This window comes from Eurypyga helias, unplaced genomic scaffold, assembly GCF_000690775.1.
Source record: "Eurypyga helias isolate BGI_N326 unplaced genomic scaffold, ASM69077v1 scaffold27072, whole genome shotgun sequence".
In the NCBI taxonomy this organism is placed as follows: Eukaryota; Metazoa; Chordata; class Aves; order Eurypygiformes; family Eurypygidae; genus Eurypyga; species Eurypyga helias.
In genome coordinates, this window is record NW_010235679.1 from 4,464 (window position 1) to 25,558 (window position 21,095).

The 21,095-nt window shown below is 50.1% G+C and overlaps 1 protein-coding gene across 1 annotated transcript in view; it reads right to left on the reverse strand.

The window, feature by feature from the left end:
• Positions 1-21,095, reverse strand: part of LOC104506041 (insulin-like growth factor 2 mRNA-binding protein 1) — a gene marked incomplete at its 5' end in the record, with an annotated part of 27,719 nt that overhangs the window by 4,456 nt on the left and 2,168 nt on the right. Inside the window, 4 exons of the mRNA XM_010146848.1 lie at positions 27-99; positions 1,582-1,645; positions 2,413-2,464; positions 3,131-3,179. Of these exons, the coding sequence (XP_010145150.1) occupies positions 27-99; positions 1,582-1,645; positions 2,413-2,464; positions 3,131-3,179 (238 nt within the window). The remainder of the gene's footprint in view (positions 1-26; positions 100-1,581; positions 1,646-2,412; positions 2,465-3,130; positions 3,180-21,095) is intronic.

Below are 21,095 nucleotides of genomic sequence, written 5' to 3' on the forward strand. Positions count from 1 at the left end.
GGGGGTGCCTCCTCTCACGCTCCCACGCCGAGCAGCAGCTCATCAGCTTGACCCAATATGGGCCAAGGCCTCCCTGGCGTAACGCCCGGCGAGGATGAACTGGGACGGGGGAAAGGAGACATCACTGATGCCGCGGGAACCTTGGCAGGACTTTCCACCCAGCCTAGATGAGCCAAAGCATTTTAAGGGGAACCTCTCCAAGCACCCGGGGCAAGGACAGGATTGCCCATGGAATGATTCACACATCTCCTCCTTGGACTGTTGTCTGATATCTCAAATCCCAGTCCCGGCAGAACTTCAGGGACTGCAAGAGCTGAAAGCTGTCGATAGATGGGGCTGGCAGCAAGAGCAAATCGAGGGCTTTGGCAGCTCCTTCAAACTTCCCTGGCTTTCTACCGAGACAACCCAAACTGCGGCTCTCCAGAAAGTGGTCAGTGACTCAACTCTTGCAAAACAACCCCAAAAAACCCCAAACAAACAAAAATACCCCACCAAAACCAAGTCCCAAATCCCCTAAAACTGGCTGAACAAAGACCTTCCCTACTAGCAGCCCTGTCCCTGCAGGACACGAAGGAACCAGAGAGCGATGCTTGATGAAGCGCCCTCATCCCCGCGGGAGGAAGAAGCAGGGAAGAAGGGCTGCAAATCTGAGAGCAAAACTAGTTGCGCAAAACTCTTTTGCTTGGTCCTTCCTGGTAAAATAAACTCAAACTATTTCATCTTATGGAGCACAAAGCTGAGGGCTGGCGAGGATAGACAAGGGATCTCCACAGCCGGACCCTGACGTGTCTTTATAGAAAATAAAACAAGACAGCGATTCCCCCGTGAAGGTTTGCTGCGGCCATGCACGCGACCACATCAAATTTGGGTTTGAGAACTTAAGTATGATCAGCCGGGTGGCCACTTGGAAACTGGCACTTTGGTAGAGCGGCCACAGGCAACATCCCCAGGGATGGTGGCGTGGCCGCGGTGGCCACATTTGAGCCATGCCCACCTCGGTGACGGAAACCTTCCCGGATTAAAACCTATCAATTAATCCCTGTGTGCCTTCAAACTGCCCTCCAAGGAAAGCACTGATCCCAACCCTTTCCAGAGCCTTTTGTCAGGGCAAAAGGAAAGCAAAATGAACAGCTGTGAAAACCCAGTTAATTTTCCATTTGCGATTAGTGCAAAGTCTGATCTTCCCTGGGCAGGACGAGAAAGGGAGAGGCAAATCACCCAAAGGCACAACCATCAGCCAGAGAGGATATTTGGTATCATTATTACTTTTTCTGGAGACATAACTCCTGAAATCATGTAAGTGCAAGAAAATCTCCACTTTTCCTTAAGCAAAAAGTTGTGCTTTCGCTCTCTGAACTGTGGAGAAAAGCCTAAAAACTTGTCCGTCTGAGGGTGAAGGAAAAGATATCAAAGCCTGGGAGGGTGTCCTCAAAGATTTGCTGCGTTTCTAGCCAAAATTTAGGAATTCTGCGGTAATCTGACTCCCAGCACTGGAAACCCTGTTTTCTGCAAGCAGGGAAGGAGGAGTCAGACCCACAGCATGGAGGGCAGCCCGAGCTCCCGGGAACGCAGGGCACTTACTGCCTGGTCTGCTCCCGGTTGGCATAGGTGACGTTGACAACGGCCGTCTCGCTGTCCGTGTTCACTGCGAGCAAGAGAGGCAGAAGTTAGAGAGGCAGCACGAACACCTCAGCCCCCCAGAAAGCTGAGACACCCCCTCGGGTGAGTCTCCTCTGGGGCTCCCAAGGGATTTGCAGACATGGAGGGAAACGAGTGTCCAAGGGCTCAGTCCACACCGGGATCGGTCCCGGGAAGCACGGACCCTCCTGCCCTCCTTAGAGGATCCCAATCCGTCATTGCGCTCCGCAGCAAAGCCAACCACATCCTGCCATCCCTCGCCAGAGCCTGGGGACAATCCCAGGAGCTCCTCCGAGCCCTCCTTTCCATTTCTAGGAGGGTTGTGGTAACGCTACTCTCATTAAACATCCCGGGGGCAATATTAAACCTCCGGTCTCAACAGATCACCATTAGAGCCTGAGATAAAATCTGCCGAGCGGAGACAGACAGTTCCTGGCCGGCCTCAGGAGAGCATCCTGCACCTTCGCCCGGAGCGGCTGCTCGTGGGTCCCCACAGGTACGGTGGGAATGATGCCAACCCGGCACCCGATGTGGGGACACCCACGTGTGCTGCCCAAAGCCACCGCACCGGTCGCGTCTTTTAGCCAACAGGGAAGACAAAAAAATAAAAAAGATCCCCAGGGACCAGGCTGAGACCTCTTGACATCTTCAGCCGCGGCTTCTGCTGACAAAGGGAAACCGCGTGTCTGCCCTCGCCCTCCTCCCCCTCCCAAAAATCGCTGGGGGAGAAAACATCTTAAACAACGGCAAGTTGGCATCTTTTTTCAGCCCTACCTTGTTCGCAGTTTTCTACGGTGCCATACTGGGCTAGCAAACCATCCAGAACCTGGAAAAGGGAGAAAAAGACCCATTTTACACTGGGATCGCCAGGACAGACCAAGGAAATACAATCAATCAATAAAGGCAGCTTTCTAGTCATTAAGATTTCACAAGCAATTAGACAAAGGAAGCTCCTGCCTGCCCCAGGACGCTGGACTAAGGGGCCTCGGAGCCAGATGGGGGTTGGGCTAGCAAACCATCCAGAACCTGGAAAAGGGAGAAAAAGACCCATTTTACACTGGGATCGCCAGGACAGACCAAGGAAATACAATCAATCAATAAAGGCAGCTTTCTAGTCATTAAGATTTCACAAGCAATTAGACAAAGGAAGCTCCTGCCTGCCCCAGGACGCTGGACTAAGGGGCCTCGGAGCCAGATGGGGGTTGGGTTGGAGTCCCGGCAGCCAGCGGTAAGAAAGGATCCATTTTGTTCCTTATACAACAGACAAATCAAATCCCCTTGTTATTAATAGTGATTTTTGTTGGTGCAACTTACATTGCTTCTACCACTTGAAATTACTCCTGTAACGGAAGAGGGATAAGCTACGTGGACGTGAAGGTCTAGTACAATTAGACTCAATTAATAACAAAGAAGAAGATGAATCAATTTTAATCCCAAGAACAGAAGCCTATGGGAGGGAATCAGTCCTTCCATCTGACCTTGCTCCTCTTACCTCCCATCGCAGCTGGGGTGGGATGTTTCTGATTTGAATTTTCCGGCTCCTGAAACAAATGAAAAGCAATTAAAAAGCAGATTTGGTGTCCCGAACGCCACTGTCTCACCTTGAACTGTTGCACGCTGAGGTATCTAATCAAGCTTTGCATTTCCACGTACTACCGGGGTTTCTGATGGCTTTTGGCTAATTACACGCTATGCCACTGGTTGATGCTGGGAGCTTCACTGGGAACAAGATGCCAAATCTCCCCGACCCTTTGGCACTGGCTGGAGCCCTAACGTGGGCACGGCTGGAAAGGCCAGGAGTTTCACCAGATTAAACAGAAGGATTAAAAAGCAAAAAGGGGGCCGTGCGTTTGTGTAACCTGCCCTCCTGCACCACAGACACGAAGGGACGTCCCTCGGGATGCCACCAACCGCTGGCGGGAACCACTGGAGCATCACTGCCGCATCCAAAAACCCGTCTGGATTTTAACCAGGGAGCTCAAGACATGGGCATCCCGGCTCCACCACCCAAGATGGTGTCAGGCTGCTTCTCTACTCACATTTTTGGCTCTTCCTAACCTCACTTTTCCCAAAATAGAAACTCTTTTTTTAATTCCGATGCCAAATTTACCCTGGGGGTGCTGTGTCCCCCCGCCCCTCGCCCTGCAGCTGCCACAGACAGCTGAGAGCAACCGGCAGCTCCAGCACCGTTGTGCAGCCACGCCGTCGCAGCTGTCAGCACCCCAACGTGCTGCCGGACACCCCAAAAGCCCCCACCTAAAGGCAATGACAACTTTAGGTGCCCAAGGCTTTGAAGGATGCAGCTTTGGGGGTGCAACCCACATGCAGACAGTGCCAACACCCCATGGATCGCTGGTGTCCCCCCTTCCATTGGTCTCTGTTTCTCAGGAATAACCAAACCCACTGAATTTTAAGATGCCTAAAGAAAAGGAAGATAAATGCCACGACCACGACAGGCAGCTCAGCACCTACAGGACTACGCTGAGTAAATACCCTCAGACCTGCTCATCAGACCCGGCTTCAAATTTAAAGTGTTTATGAATGTGTGAAATAATCCTAACAAGGAGAGAAAATGAGATTCCAGATCCTTATCTTCTAATTACACAGTTTCAGAAGGTGGCTCAGCTCATCTGTCAATAAGAAATCATCTCATAATGAACCTGCCCAAACCCACGGGTAGGATTTAGGCACGGAGGTAAGGACTCCTCCTCAGCCCCTTCATCCTGGGAGCTAAAAGCAGCGGCCTCGAGCATCCTCTCTGCCCCGTGCTGCTGATGCAAACACATCAAAATCCCTGAAAGGGCAGTTGGTTTCAAACAAAACCAGAACTGATATTTCTCAGAGTCACCAAAGATTTCCCAAAGACTCAAGCCGAAGGGATGGGATGGCCAGATCTAGGGCTGCTCTCCCACCCAAAAATAATGAAGCACACACACACAAAAAAAAAAAAGAATTTTCAGCGCTCCCACCAGCTCAGCTACTGGGAAGGATCCAAAACACCAAATTTTGCTGCTCCTACAGATGCAAACGAGGTGGATGAGGAAAAAGAAACTAACCCAACCCTTAAAATCACAGCGTGTCGTGGGGGGCTGCAGGAAGCAAAGAGGAGGGGGCACAACTCTGAAACCAGATCTCTCCTTTACGTGCTAATCCGCACCCCAAATTGAATGGGAGAGAGATTAAGAAATTCAGAATGCAAAGAATGTCACAGCCCAGGGAGGGTCAAAAGGATTTGAAGCGATAGAGGAAACCCCGTAGGTCTCCCACCGCCCACCCCTGCCACGGAAACTTGTCCAGATAGCTACAAGCATCTGCACGGGCAGAGCATGTGTTCTGCACATACGTGACCAGAATCAAATGTGCCATGGAGAGAAAAGAGCCATTTATGTCCTCGCACCATAATTCGGCTGCTGGCATCTAATTTTTTCCTCCTTAAAAAAAAAAATATTTAAAAAAAAAGGAAAGAATCAGTTCTGCTTTGCCAAGCTTGCCGGAGCTCCTTCCTGGGAAAAGCATCGTCTGCATCCGCACCGGCCGGGCAAGGCAGCTCTGCCTTACCAGGGCCGCTGGACTTTTATTAATATGTTAATTAACCGGTAATTCCTCCCATCACAACCACGCCACCGGGATTATTTGCCACTCCTAACGGCCTCCATCACAGACGGATATTAAATCCCCACGAGGCCACGCTCAGAGGGAGAGACAGGTCTTTTATCAGCCCAACTGGGTGAGCCGCACAAAGCAGAGCGGATCCCGTGAAATCCCGGGATGAGTCGGCACCCCGAATACTTGACTCCTGGCCCATCTCCATCAGTGCCCATCCTGCCGCGGGGAGAGCGGAACGGGGGCCGCTTCCATCACCCTTCGGTGAGGTCTGGCTCGACACGGAGTTGCCCCATAGCACGTGGAAACCTCCGCTTCCGATGAGCAGCTCGAATCCGGCTCTGTCCAAGCGCTCGGCATCGGCCGTGGTTAGGATTACAGAGGAACTCATGAATAAATAAACCCCGCTATTTGCTTTGCTAGAAGCAGGTCCTGCTGCATTTAAATCCTGGTTATGAAATGTCACTCTTCGCGCCACCAAATGCGACAGCCCGGTTCTGCCCTCTCCCACCTCCGTGCCGAGCAGAGCTTTACTCCAAATAAATAACTCCATGAGACGGCGATTCCCCAGCTTTTTATTCATGATGTGCCAAAGGCAGGAGCTCCTCCCTCCCGCGCTGCCAAAGGGCTCCCACAGCCTCCGCTCGCCCAACCCTGGCTGCCAGCCGCAACCGTCGCTCGGGTGGGCAGAAGCCACGGAGCAGCCGCGGCACCTCCAGCCGACGGGAGAAGGCGAGAGTGCTGCTGGATGCTGCTCATCTTATGCCGAAGGCAGGAGCCTCCCAATTCTTTGGGACGAGCCGAAGCAGACGGATCAACCTGGTAAAAAAATGTCAATTTGCAAATCTGGCCGGTTCCTGTGCATGCTGGTGGCTTTTTTAAATTAAAAAAAAAGAAGGGTGGGTGGAGAGAGTAGGGTGAACAGCCCAGGGCTGTAAGGGGACAGGAACCACAGTCCCAGGGATGGATCCCAGCATCACCCTCCTCCTGCTCCGCGCCGACGGTGCCATTTGTGATAATGGGATTTTAGCATCCCGCTACGTCTGTCCTTCAGCTCTCAAAAACCTGCCAACACTCCCGGCAGCCCAGTGCGGATCTGCTGGCTCTCCTGCAGACCAGGAGGAAAAATGCAACCTTTGAAATCTCTTGATGCTCTCAGTAAACCCTCCCCAGCCATGGGCTGGGCTCACTTGGGAAAAAACCACCCACCCTGCTGCAACCAGGAGGCTGCGATGGGACCCACGTCACAGAGCCACGCCACTGATGAGCATCTTGGGTCAGTGCCTCATTACCCCTCGCTGGATCTGTCCCTTGTTACCTTGGGCAGCGAAAGCACCAAGACCTGCTCCACCCACAGCTTTCCTCAAGTTTTCCTTCAACCAGCTCTTTAAAGAGCTCAACACACCGACAGGTTAAACCTCAAAAAGCAAAGAAATGGAGCAAAGTGTCATGGAGCAACACTGAGCACCCAGAAAAAGGATGGAGGGATCCTGCAATATTCCAGGTACCACGGAGATTTCTCGCTGTGTGCCCATTGATACCGTGTGGGTCAAACCCCAAGTGCATCAGGATGTCCCTTCCTTTCCATAAGGGAGAAACCGAGGTGAAATGAGAAGTAAAGCAAAGGAAAGCCCCGTTTGTTCAGAAAATACACACTGTTGGTCTTCAACAGCCCCAGGGCCAGCTGGAAACCACTCTGTGCCCCTGATGCACCCAGAGCCCACGCGGCATTGCTGGCTCTCACTGCCACATCAGCAGCCGCATCCTTGGAGCCGGGCAGTCTCAGGTACCCACGGCACACCGGCAGCACGAACGCACTGGTACCTGCTGCATCCTTTGCAGAAAACCCCGATCACCCTAGCAGAATCACCACTAAAGAATCCCAAATTAGGTTTAGGTTTTTTTGTTTGTTTGTTTGTGGGTGGGGATTTTTAATTTTTAAATCTCACCGGGAAGCATCCAAGCACAGATTCAGGATCCCTCTTCTCTCATCCCAGGATGCATCCCCAGAGATCACCTTTGAGAGGGTGGCCAGAGCCGCCCACTTAATTAAGAATCTGCTGGTAATTCCCCGGAGTGGACTGGCACGGTGGCGGCGGTGGCAGAGACCCAAGAACGGGGCACTAGCTAGTTAGGAGCAGGCAGCCTGGCCAGGGGCCAGCGGGAGGCTGGGGCAAAGGGACCCCGAGCTGACGGCGAAGCAGCACCGGCCTCGCTCGAGGGTTCCCTTCCCTTTCGCAGAGCCCCGCGTGGTGTTGTTGAGGTGATGCTTTGGGCAGGCAGAGCCGCTCCTCTCCCCATCCCCAGCACAGGTGCATCCCTGCCTCCGGTGGGGACCCCCAGCGAGACTTGCTGCTACCTCCTCCCAGTAAAGATTCGGCCACAGGTCCCACCTGAGGCAAGAGCTGCTCTCTCCCAGCGTGGAATAGCTGGAGAGATGCTCAGAGAGGAGCATCACTGCACCCACAGCCGCCGAGCGGGTCGGCAGCAGAGCTTGGGATAAAACCTGCATCTCCTCATCTCCCCACGGATGCAGCCCCTTCCCCTGGCACACGAAGCCTTGCGATGCTGGCAGGGGGTCACCGAAGGGCTGGGGTTATTTTTCCAATAGGATTTGACCCCGAGCATCACCAGTGCTGGCAGCATGGATGCAGCTGGAGGGATTGGCAAGGCAGGTGCAAGATGCTCAGGTCACCCTGACTATTGCCTTCGGAGTGCTTATTCCCAAACAACATTCCCTGAGATCCGCAGGGAGCAGACACTCACAACCGCCTGTGTTACTGGAGCCTGGTGCTCTAGAAGGTTCATTTTTAGAGGGCAACAACAACCTCCTGCACAAGGGTTACCCCCCATGAGTGAAACAGCCCCACAGCACAGCTATTTCCCCACCAGGTTTCCTTCCTCATTTCCCACCAGTCCAGGTTTTGTCCTGACAACTCGATTCCTCGTTAGTCCCAAAGCAAGGGGCTGATTTAGGGAATGTCTGCGAGAGACAGGCCAACCCTGAGCACCACGGCAGGAGCTGCTGGTCCTCTGTCCCCATCTCGGATCAAGCTGTGCCATCACGCCGGAGCCACACATACACCAGACACCCTTCCTGTGGGATGTTGGCTAGAGCATCTTTCTTATATCCATCACCTCCTGGTCCTTCTCCATCCCCCACCAAGTATTTCCCAAAGCAGAGCCGATTAGCGGCACCCAGGCGCTGACGGCAGAGTACGGCCAAGCTCTGGGCTCGCCTCAACCCCAAGCACTGACCCCATCCTGGGCCATCTCCTAACGAAACCACTTAAGCAGCTCCTCGGGGGCAGGAGGGGGACGGCCAAAGCCAGAGACATGGGGGGGGACCTACTAGAACTGAACAACATTAACGATGGCTTTTCAATCAAATGCAAATGTTATGCAAATGTGGGGGCTGAAAACACAGTGCATCCCTGATTCAATTAACAGCATTTCATTTATCTAGTTAGGCTTTGATTCAGGAAAGCACTTAATCCTGTGCTTAATGTGTTGTTGTTGTTGTTTTTTAATGTTTTAAACATTTTTAAATAGGAAAATGTGGTTGCTAAGACACAAACGTTGCCGGGGGACTCGGAGAAAAAGTTGTGGCTGAAATTACTTGCTTTTCTCTTATAAATTTATAGGCTTTCAATTTGCCAGCTTCTCTGCTAAGGAGGAATATTATCCCTATACTCCCTTCATTGACAAAGAAACAAAAGCACAAGGAAGGAGGTACCTGCTGGGAGCCCACAGCAGATCCCTACCCCACCCCCGAGCACAACCCAGCGCGTTCCCTCCTGCTCGGACGGGATCTGCCTCCAGCCTTTAGCCACTTCACCCGTGATTTGCCCCCGTTTGTAGCGCCACCCAAGCCAACACATCCCTCAGCTTCCCCACGTGCCGGTCGGTTGTTGGGCTATTAAACCCACCACCAAGTGGACCCCCCAGCAGGACCAGGCACATGAGATCTTTGCTCATGCCCTGGTAAGGCAGGAAAGAACACACATACCAAATTACACACAGCATTACTAACGTTTGAGTCATACTTAAGCAGAGACAGATATTTGAGGTTTTTTTTTTCTCTGAATCCAGACCTCCTGACCCAGCTCCTCATGGAGATGTAACAGGTCCAGGTTGATCTTTCACAGCCTTCACGGTTTGGAAGAAAACCCTCAATGTGGGAACAGGGAGGAACCAGGGGAAAGTCTTCCCCGGAGTTTGCAAAGAGCCTAAAACCAGAGCTCTCAGGTTTGGAGGCATTATGTTGTGGTTTGAGTATTAAGGCCAAGATGTCAAACATCAAGGTATTCAATTTGAGCATATAAGTAAAAAAAAGGTAGATCTGGGCTAGCACTTCCCAAAGCTTGCGGGGTGAGCCTTAAATTAAGGGCAATTTTTTACAGCACAATTTTTTTGCCGCGGTTAAGGTCGTCACTGCCCTGGCCTGGCCATGCCGCTCCCTATCACCGGTCCCCCCCAACTCCAGCATTGCCCCCCATGGCCCCACTTGGCCCCTTCCTTGAAAGCCTGGCTTCACCGCTGAAGCTGCTGATCGAGGTTGGTTTGGACTATGACCTGGGCTATGATGGGGGGCAGGTCAGGCATAGCCCCACAGAGCAAGAAAAAAGGTGGTAGAACCCTATCAAAATGCTCCCAAATATGCTCCCATTGAGCAGGATCCAGGAAGGGTGGAAGGGGAAAAGATAAGAGCACCCCTTTTTTTTTGTCCTGAAAAGGCACCCAGCTTGCAGCCTGCTCAGGAAACACCGATTTAAGCAATTAATTTTTCCGTATCTCCCATAAAGAAAAAGCAAAGGTCTCCCAGAAAACCATCCCACTGCCTCCAAAACAACTTCTCCCACCAGATCTCAATGTCGTCAGAGCAACAAACTCAAACTCTAACACCTTTTCTTCTAAAAGCTCGCTGTGTTATTTCAAGCCACTACCCTCCTTCTTTCCAACTCCAGTGACCTGTTTCTCCTCCTATCCTAAGTCTTGGTGAAGAATCAACTTATCTATAACCCCACACGGGTACAAAACCTCCGTGGCCAGTGGTTGCTCTTCGCTGGGGAACCTGGCCAAGGCAAGAGAGGAGAGTCCCAGCTGCGCCTGCGCGAGAGCAAAGCCAGAGCTGCAGGGTGGCTGATGGGAAAGATTTGGGGGTGGAATAAAAGGAAGAGGATGTTGAGAAAGAAATATGCAAATATGTATAATGACAAGATTAAAGCAGCAGTAGCAGAAAGAAAAGCAGAGAGAAAACCAGGCTCATCCCTTGAAGAGAAACGAACCAAGAGGCCCCTCCTGAGGAGACCAGGCCAAAAGAACCAAGATATTCGGCTTCTTGCAGTTGGAGGGATGTGAACGGGACATGGGATTTTGGAGAAACACGTCATCTACGCAAGTCTCAGACAGACCCGCTCGCCTTGGCTAGCAGTTATCTCTGGCAAGCAAGCATGACGTGATTAATCCTTTCAATCAATCATCTCAGCAACTAGAATTTGATCTTGGGCTAATAAATCTGTCTAATTGGTTTCTCCCCATTAGCTCTTTTTTGGAACCGCTTTGTACACGGAGAATCACACCTAATAATTGATGAGATTTTTTTCAGGGAGCTGCCGAGTTGTCCATGAGCATCCCTTTGAAAGCCTCAGAGAACTCGTTCCTGTTTTGAGAGGAGCTGCTGCATCTCGGGTACCGAGGGAAGGGACCGGTTGATGCCCAGAGCCAGGAAAAACACTCGGACGTATATTCCCTCCTCTGTTAAACTGCTGTGCTACCTTTCCATTCCTCATTTTTCCCACTGATCCCACGTAGATGGTGGGATGGAGCACACGCCACTTCCACCCAGCAGAGCGCGAGATACTCGGTGCTTCCAAAGATGCAAGCAATCTCAAAGAAACCTCAAAAACTCTTCTCCTTGACTTGCCCAGAGGAAGACTCTAATCATCCCCCCAACTTGTGCAGTTAGTCCTTGCCAAAGTCAATACATCAAGTATCTGCGGACAGGACAAGTTTAACAGTAAGTAATAGAGAGGAAAGATGGATGAGTTTCATACAATGCAACCATTTTGCACTATCTTTCCGTTCTAATTTTCTGGCGGGTTGCCACGCATTGAAAAGCTCTTTCTGATGCTCTGAACATGCCCCAAAGCCAAGCCCAGCTCAACTCAGTGGGTTCCCACAACCCAAACCCCAAACCTCAACGGGACCCGCTGCCTCTGACAAACGGGTGGCAGAAAAACACCAGTTCCCTCCCAGTCACCTCCAGCCACGGGGCAGCTCAGTCCCACTGCGACCCAGCAGCCACTGCGACATGTGGAAAGATATTCATCCCTTAAGAAAAATCTAAAATTTCAATTCTCAGACCTTAATCAAACCCGACCCCTGCGCTGGCACCGGCTGGGCTACAGAGACTCCAAAAATGTGGTGTTTCAAGGCAAGTTTTCTCGCAGACCATTGCATGTGGAGGTGATGCAGAAGTGGGACTTGTTCCTCAGCCCATCTTTTACCCCTGGACCTCAAAGCACTTCTGAGACCATCACCTCAGAGCACTGCACAGCAAATTCTAAGCCAGCCAGGCAAGGGAACACACGGCATCGTCTGCATGTCCTCGAAGTCTCCGAGGGACTGTTAGCTTCCCTCCACCCTGGCAATGATACAAAACCCTGAATACCATCACAAATGAGATGAAGTATATTCCGCATTTTGGTGCATTCTACATATTTCAGAGCATCTCCCATCACCCACCGGGGCCAGCTTTGAGTAGAAAAGGTTCTAGGCGTGGATTCTCACTCAGCCACCTGCCTCCAGGAGCTACAGCATCAGCCACCGACACAGGAGACGTCTCAGTCCACCACCTGCCACCCTCCCAGAATCTGACAGCCCACAAAATAACACCTCGGATGGCGTGAAACCTGCAGCACAGCCACGCCGACTCCCGCCCTTCATTAGGGTGCTGGGAATGGGGTTTCAGCAGGCAGCTGGGTGCCACCCATGAACCTCTCGCCCACCTGTCCTTGCCACGAGAGGGCACCTCTGCCCTCCTCCAGTGCCTGGGACACATTTCTTACTGGTTTCCAGTGGCTCTGAGGGTGTTACGGGCTCAGGGATGCTTTGAGGTGAGGTCAGGCACTGCAAAGCAGCCAAGTGAAGCTTCGGGCAGCTCCCACGCAGTCGGCATCAGCGAGAACCCCGAATCCCATCAGCACATGCTCTCATTTCTCAATAATTAAACATCATTGCCAGGGTGATTGACGGGTGTCACTCACATGTTTCAGACAATTTTGCCTACAGAAAGCAGCCAGGGCCATCTTTTTATCTGGTATTTCCAGCCTCCCCCGGACAGGGTATTGGCTTCTTACCGGAGATCTTACAAACTCCGCAGGGTCGGAGTGTTCGGAGCAGGGGAAACAATGAGGGATTCGTTAAGACCGAGGGGAGCTGCAAGGATTCAGGGCCCTGACAACTCCAGATGCACAAGCACATGCCAGTGCAAGAAAGGAAGAGGAAACAACTGCTTGTGACTTCTGAGGGTTTTTCTCACCGAGGTCTGTGTCGGGAGGAGGAGGCGGCAGCAGCGCAGGGACCGGTGGCTTTGAGGGCTGCTCTGCTGCGATGTTACAGTGCACGACACCGCAGACCCTCACGCCTGGCAGGTCCAGATCTGTCAGATAAGGCTGGATCAAAAAATCAATATACGAGAGTCTCCGTGCAGGGCTCCGTGCCAGTGGCACCAAGCCGGTTTGAAGCCGTATCAGGTTGAACCAGTGCAGCGATTGCACGCAGACAAGCCCTCCGAGATCAAAGCGGACTCGTCAAGGGAGAATCCAGAAGTTACAACACGGATTATACTATCTTATAAACTTAATTCAAGGGTGGAGACCCTTTAGTAAAACTCAAGTTAAAACCCGTGATGCTGTACTCAGACCTGCCAGTCCTCCCAGTTCGGGTGGGAAGGTGGCAGGGGGTGGTGTCAGACCTCCAGCGTGCTCCCATCGTGTCAGGAGCATATTCCAGCCCAAATCCCAGTCAGGAGCTCCCAAGGCTCCTTCCAGCCCTGGCCCCAGCACTGGTGAGTCCAGGCAAGGACGAGACCGAGATCTGCGGCAGGTTTGGTGTCGCAGCCGGGGCTGCGGCTGAGCCCCAGCTGGGGGAGAGCTGCAAGGTGTTTTCTGCTGAAAACTGCAAGTGAAATCAAAATGCTTCCGTTCTTCTGCCTAAGGGACGGTAAAGAGAAGAAGCTACCCAAGATGAAAAAGTACAAGTGAAGCTTTTTCTTCTTCTTCTTCTAGTTAAAATTTACGCTGGAAATGAAGGAGGACTGAGTTCTTCACTATATCTCGTTGAAGCCAGACGCACCTTCTCTTGCCTTTCCTCTTCAGAAAGGAGGCAAGGAAAAAACAAAGCTCTAAAAAAACACAACCTAGCATTTTCATTGCAAAATGAGAAATTAAGATTTCTCATGCAGAACCCACATACATCACCCTTCGGGAGCAGAAGGAAAGATGCCAACGAACTCACCTCGGACAGCCCGACCAAGGAAGCTACCCGTGTGGGCACTGCTGTGGCTGTGCTCCTCCTTAGGAACCCACTTGGGTTTGGGGGAGAGTTAAACCCCCCCACTTGCTTCCTTCATCCCACCAGAGCTGGACCAGCAGCCAAGGAGATGTAAAGTTTCCAGACAGGGGAAGACATCCTATGTTTGTTATATTGGGGTCAGCTTTTTTTAGCAGTGGGGTCATGAATAAGAGAAGAAAAGGAAAAGGTTGAGGCTCAGGTAGGACAGGGCAGGAGCTGGAAAACAGCAACGATGGGGCTTTTCTACTCCACTGCCATGCACCTCGCTACACAGCCAATAGTGCCGAAGCAAAGCCATTTAAAGCCCACCACTACTTTGGCACAGGCAACGTGGAAAGCCGACCCGACAAATATACACTAAATAAATTCGATGTACTGTCAGGGAAATCCAGCACAAAGCTGTCCGAATATCTGATCTGGAGTTTTTCCGAAGTGAATTCCCCTCAGACACGTTCGTGCCCTCTCTCCTGTCTGCCTTCCATAAACATTCACATCGCCAAGTTTTACTGGCACAAACAGCGGCAGAAAGTAGCTTTCAAAGTTGCGTGAACAAGTATTTGGGGAAACTAAATACAAAATTTGCGCTGTGCAAATATTCCTGCCAGGCATGCAGGGGTGTGCAGCCAGCAAGGCAGAGGAACAGGACCACGGGGCGGGTAAAGGCTCACCGGGGGAAGCTCTTTATTCAAGCCATAGCTTTTTAACAGTCACAATATCCTCTCCCCGCAGTACGTATCACGTCTAAAAGTCACAGCCACTTTGCATCGCTGCCGTAAGCAAGAGGAGGCTTCGGATGTCCCCGCTGTTTGTTGCGTTATTAGTTCAGCTGTAACTGAGTGCTCAACTCAATGACTATATGAAGCTCCTATAAAGTTGTATATCTAGGCTCAAATTCAGCACATGCCTCGTTTTACCATCGAAGCAGCCTCATTAACTTCAAAAGGATGGCTTCCCTCTCTAAAAGCACGTCCTTCGGAACCTTGCGAATCCGAGCCTAAAAGCACAACGTTTATACGAGGTTCTTGGCTCCTAATGAAATCACACCCCGACAAACAACTCCATAAAGCCTACAGCAGCCACAAGCTCTTCTTCCTTAGGCAGATCACAATTTCCTTTCAGTCTTTGCTCATCTGATCAATTTGTTTGTAAATACTTTTATGCCGGAGGCTTGAACCACAGGAGATCACAACCCTCACGTGAATGCCTTCCTAGCAAAGAATACATACATCCTGAGGTGTACAGGTGTGTACATACACACACACACACAACTACCCACTCTGGTGATCAAATCTGCGTGGACATGGCCTATATTAACCAATTTGGCTAAGACTGACAGCCCTGGGCAGAACTGCAGAGCTCACCCCAGCCCGGTAGCGCTGATGCTGAGGATGCAGCATTTCCCAGCACCTCGCAGGTAAACGCTGCTATTGCCTGCGGTATCTTAATGTAGATATCCTCTAATTGCAACCCAATCTGCATGCAACACTCTCAGAAGGTCCGAACCCACAGCTTTGGCTCATTCAGGAGTGTAAGCCAAGCCAGCGACACCGGGGAAAACGCAGAGGTAGAAGGGAGAATGGAGCATCTCAGGCATCACTCCATCCCCACCTCACCACGCAGCAGCTCTGTGCCCCTTATTCCGCACCTCATCCACAGTTCCTGATCCCACGTCCATGCGCACGCCCGGAATTCCCAAATAGTTTGACATGCCTTTTGTCACAAACACTAACACGACGGCTCACCCCGCAGCTAAGAGCTAAGAAGTAGGGGGACAAGTAACTCCCCTGGAACCAGCCTGTGCCCCCAGCAGCCACCCCCGCAGCATCGGGGGGGCAAAGGAGCAGAACCCAGGGGGGCCAGTAACTGCTGAGACCTCCCGGGTGTCAGCTGGCAGATCCAAATCTCAGGAAATAAGAAGGAATCCCGACAGTCAGATTTTTCAAGAGCGCTCAGCACATCAGGCGCTAATCACTTCTGAAAACGGAGCTTTTATTTAGACGCTTAAATGCAAGTTGGAAAAATCTGGCTCCAATTGTGGGTGAAAATCTGGCCCTGAGAGTGGTTTTTTTTTTTTTTTAATTCTCTTCCCTTTTATTTGGCTCTAGATCACAATTCTCCTGTCTCTTTTACACTCTGCTCCAGGAGGCTGTTCTCCCAGAATCTCCTCTTTTAACTTCGTAAAGAAAAAAAAAAAAGAAGGAAACTACAGTGGGACCTTCGTCAGAGTCAAAACTTTCCCCTCTTTGTGCAAATCAATTTCCCTGTAATCTCAAGTGCTGTTTACACATCGCAATATCTCCGGACTGTGCGGGATTTGCATCTCGCCGCGCACTGCGTGGAGCCTTGCCAGCTCCCAGCGGTGCACGGGGCTGCTGCCGCTTTTATTATAGGTGGACGGTGTTCATAGCATCTTAAATTCAACCTGGTGGGTGACTCTTAGAAGTAAAGCCTGGATCGAGCTCTGCCGGGGATGCCCCCTGAATTAGGGGGTTGTTTTCTCAAGTGGGTTTGCTCCGTACGGACCTGACAATTACGGTAGCCAGAAAAGTGTGAAATTTCAGCTCTGACCATGTCAGGGCTCCCAAGTGTCAGTTACAATAAAATAAATGACCCATTTCCTGACGGATCGCGAGGGCTCCTCCGAGACGGACAGACAGATTTTTAATGTTTGTTTATTTTCTCTATTTTTTTTTTTCCTGACGGGAATCCAGCGCTCCCCTGCTCTTTCACATCAGGAGGTGGGAGCGGATGGAGTAGGGATGCTCTTGCCTCTGTCCCACTGTCCATCCTGTCCCTGGTACCATCCCCACCGACGTCCCCACTCCCTCCTTCCGAGCTCCACCAGCTCCTGGCCCCTCGCCTCCAGCCAGAATCTTAATAAACTCTCCCCCCGCCCTTCAGGTTTTACCAGCCTCCTTGGGGAAGTTCCCTTTAAAGGCAGCTGGAGTGGGCTGGACTCGAGGCATCAGCACCGGGAGGATGAAGGGTTTCCCAAAAGCACTTCCCAACACACACAGATCACCCAAAGCCTCCCCTCCGAACAAGCTCCAGCACCCCAAACCCTCAGCTACACAGAAGAAAACAGCCGGCTTCGCTTCAGACGCTCCTAAACCGAAGCCAAAATGCAGGGAAGGGGACAAAAGTTGGGCAGTGGCTCCTACGGGAAGGGCTGGCAGGAGCCAGAAAACATCTGTGGGACCCCAACCCTCACGAGACCCTTTCCAGAAAACCCCAACCGTTGCTAACTCTGTCCAGAGGAGAAAAGCGAGAGGGTTTCAATTAAAACATGATTTTTTCATGTAAATGTATATACTTAAATCCACAAAGACCACTCCAGCATCTTTAAGAGCAGGCTACGGACACTGGATATAAACCGATGGGGAACTGGTTCCCGCTCCCCTTCAGTGGTTTAATTCCATCAGAGGCAAAAAACGCACGCTGGTTTTAAGAAAACCAGCTTAAAACAACACTTTACATTAACTTTTCCACAGCTTCCCAGGGGCACTACCAACGCACGAGTGATGGAAAACCTCCAGCCTGCCGTGGTCCCAGACCTCTGCCCTCGGCTCAGAGCAGGACTCGGGTGGGGAGGGACCTGCCGAGGTCACCTTGGCCAACCCCAACGTTCCCCCAGCCCGTCCCCTCTGAGGGGACACGGATCTCGACGCTGCCTGGGCGGAACATCTCATGGTTCACCAGAAAACACACGAGGACAGGGACAGACAGACGGATGGAGATGCACCTCTTGCAGAAACAAGGAAAACCTTCCAGCAATCCCCCCAGCTCCGCAACCTCCAGGATAAAGTTGCAATTTTCAGGTAAGCTCCAGCAGAGATTTCCGAGCTGAATTCCCTGCGGGGTTTGCTCCTTTGCTGGTAAATGAGCAGACAAGGATAGAACACCACACGCCTCTGGAGAGGACAAACACCCCCGTGGGTCTGGGCTTCTCGTTTCATAAAACACAGGGTAAGAAAACACTTTCCTGGTGAGCAGACTCTTCCATAAGTGCCTCTGCAACACTCCTCATGCCCCTCCCTGCAGCAGCTAAAAGCCTTCCCAAGCGGATGCCGGACGATGTAGGACATCAACCCCGTCACTGATGCATTTTCCTCCTGTGTCACTTGTTTTCTTAAATTTTTTAAACTTCACTAGGCAAGTGCATTTGTTATCCCCCCCCAGGTACTCAGTGCAGGACCCTCTCGATCATCTCCACACTTCAAACTGGGCAAAATAAGAATTTAAAGGTGTACAAAGGCTCAAACCCATTGGCCAGCGAGGAGGATGGGGAGACCTTGAAACTACTTTTTCTGCTGGTTGCTCCCCACCGTGCTCTGGTTTATCGGGGTCTGGCTGGCAGCTGAGACCCCCCTCTCACCCACAGATGCAGAGGGCAGCTGTCAGGGATGCTCAGAAGTGGGTGATTTAGGACCTCACATCCTCGCTTAAGCTTTTAAATTACTCGGGTCACAGTGAAAATGTGAGTTTTCACCTACAGCTTTTGAAAAGCTCTGGTGAAAAAGGCAAAACAAAATATAACCCAGAAAAGTCTCTGTGACCCCTTCAAAAAGCTTTTTTTCCAACAGAAACCTGCAGGTTTCAAGCTCCTCAATTTTTCAGTTTTCTCCTACTGCCCTCCTTAATTTTTGGGAAGGGGGAGACACCAACATCCCCTGGGAGCTTCCCTACGCTTTTGCATTAGGCTCCCTCTTCTGCCCATCCGAACTGCTGTGTAAAACCAGCCGCATCATCACAAAAAGCCCCACACCTTCCACCTGCATCGGCAGAGCCGTTGCTAAATCCAGCAAATCGGGAAGGCAGCGGAAAGGAACCGGTGACCCTGGCAGGGAAAAGGGGCTGGAGATGTTTCCTCCTGCTCCAGCCTGGAGCTGCAAACCCCTGGGCCAACCTTGGGCCACCCTGAGCAGCCTGAACTCTCCCCAAACCCTCCCAGTAACTCTGGAAAACATTAACATCGCTGGGGGCTTGGGCTGGGAGCAGGAATCTCCTCTTTTTTTTTTTTTAATTCTGAAAGGTCTCAATTTTCAAAGTGAGTACTTTAACCCCAACTTCCCTTAGCCATATCTCTGTTTGCTTGGGTTTTAACCTAAAAGGCAAAATTAGGAACAAAATTCAAATGGAGAAGCAGATTCAGTCCTACCAATCGCCACCGAGGTTCTCAAGGGAATTCGATTTACTCTTTTCTTTGGAATTTAAAATCATCAAACGCTTAACAAAGAGTTTTTACACAGGATGGGCTCTGTCTTCTACTGATTCAAACCTTGAAGCTACGAAGTTTATGGATGTGGCAGTTACAGCTCCTATGTGGAAAGGGGGAAATAAAGGCATTTCTCTCACTTTAGGCTGTAAATCAGTAAATAGATTCTTTCTACCAGGTATGTTCAAATTGATTCAATTATCACAGTTTTAAACTTCGTGGATGAAGTTTACTGACAAACTATTAACGACTAATTTAATGACAAACTATTTCTAGTTTTTTTTAGGTGGAAATCACCAAAACTTATTAATCCCCAAATGATTCCAGTTCTCAGAGGTGTAAAACCAGCAGCAGAGAGGTCTCAGCTCAGAGCTGGGGGCTCACAAAAATAAAGCAAAGAAGAAGTCTAGATTATTTCCCTTTCTGGTCATCAAAAAATAAAGTTGTAACAAACCAAACCCCATTAAACTCAACTTCCTCAGAAAGGAGCATTCATCCTGCCTTTCCATTTCCAAGCACTGCTGTAAACGAAGGTGCTGCTAATTTTTTTTAATCATACTATAACTTGCAAACCAGACCCGTTTTAAGGGGAAGGGAGCAATCTTTAGTCTCGATTAAAAGCATATTTTGTCTCAGCACTCAGAGAGTGTCTTATTTTAATGGAAAAGAACTTGCAAACTGTTTTCAGTTCAGTTTTCAGAGAATCCAAACATCAGGAGGGAGAAAGGTGCATTTTTTTGATTGATACTGACAAAGAAAGAAATCACACGCGCCGATATCAAAAGTTTTAGAAGATTTCGTTAGGAACAATTAATTTCAGGATTCTGCACACGCAAAGGCAACATTTCTCGGGTGTGAAAACATTGATTTGAAACAAAGACTGGGGGGAAGAAAAAAAGAAAAAAAGAGCCAATCTTAAGATTTCTCCATCCATTTCCATGCACTGCACACCATCCTTAGTTCATTAACAACATGTGATAATTCCCACCTCTGCTCAGGAGCACACAGACCCTCCAGATCTCCAACTGCTTGGGAATGACCTCTACGTGAAAACACCCGTTCAGTTTTACGTCTGTGGGCTGTTATCAACCGAACTCCATCTTCCCCCTCCCCCCTACCCCCCCCAATTACTTGGTTTCATTCTCTCTGGTCGACTCACTTCCACATTCCTCATATTTGGAATGTCTGCTTGATGGATTCACTTTTTTCCCCCCCTCGCCCCTCCTCCTCTCTTCATTCATTCATTCTTTCGACCCCATCGACTTCGGGCTTTCCAGCTTCAACCCCCCCCAAACCAATCCTTAAGATCAAGTACGAAAACTGAATTGTTTGGGGTTTTTTTTCCCCTTAAAGAATCTTTTATTCTTTTAACCTTCTGAAGAAGAAAGCACACAATAATTTTTAAGATTTTTTTTTTCCTAAATCCTCTTAAATTTCTCCAAGTTTTTCTATCAGCAAAGATAAAGTAACACCCAAACGGGAATGAAATACTTTAAACAAATCCAAACTAACTTTAAAACTCAGTTTTTTTAATGAAACGACATCTTTATCAGCAGAGACTTTTCTTTACAGTCTAAGACTTCTGAAGTATTTCGTTAAAATGGTGCCCCGCGATCATTAACATAATTTGCAGCTTTAAGTGTTATTTGAAGAATCGCCGTAATTAAACAACTCTCAATCAGTTTATCCTTCTTGGGTATTTTGGGGCAGCAGCTACACACCCAATCGCTCTTTCTTGTGCCATATTAACACATTTAGCATTTTTTAATTCATTTCTATGATGGGTTTAGGGACAAGAGATATTTTTTTTCCTAAAAAAGTAAATACTCCAGCAGGAAAGATTTATTTACAACACACAATTTCACCGGGCACATTCACTTCTAAAAACACCCACAACGGTTTTCCTGAGCGTTCCCATTCACACTTGCCACTAGAAAACACAACCGAAAAGCCAACTTTTTGTCGCTTCTAAATCAGCTGGGAAGCGCACCAACGCTCAGGGCTTGTTTTCCCACATTTCGAAAGGGAAAAAAAAAATTGATATCAAGTCGGGGGGGGGTGG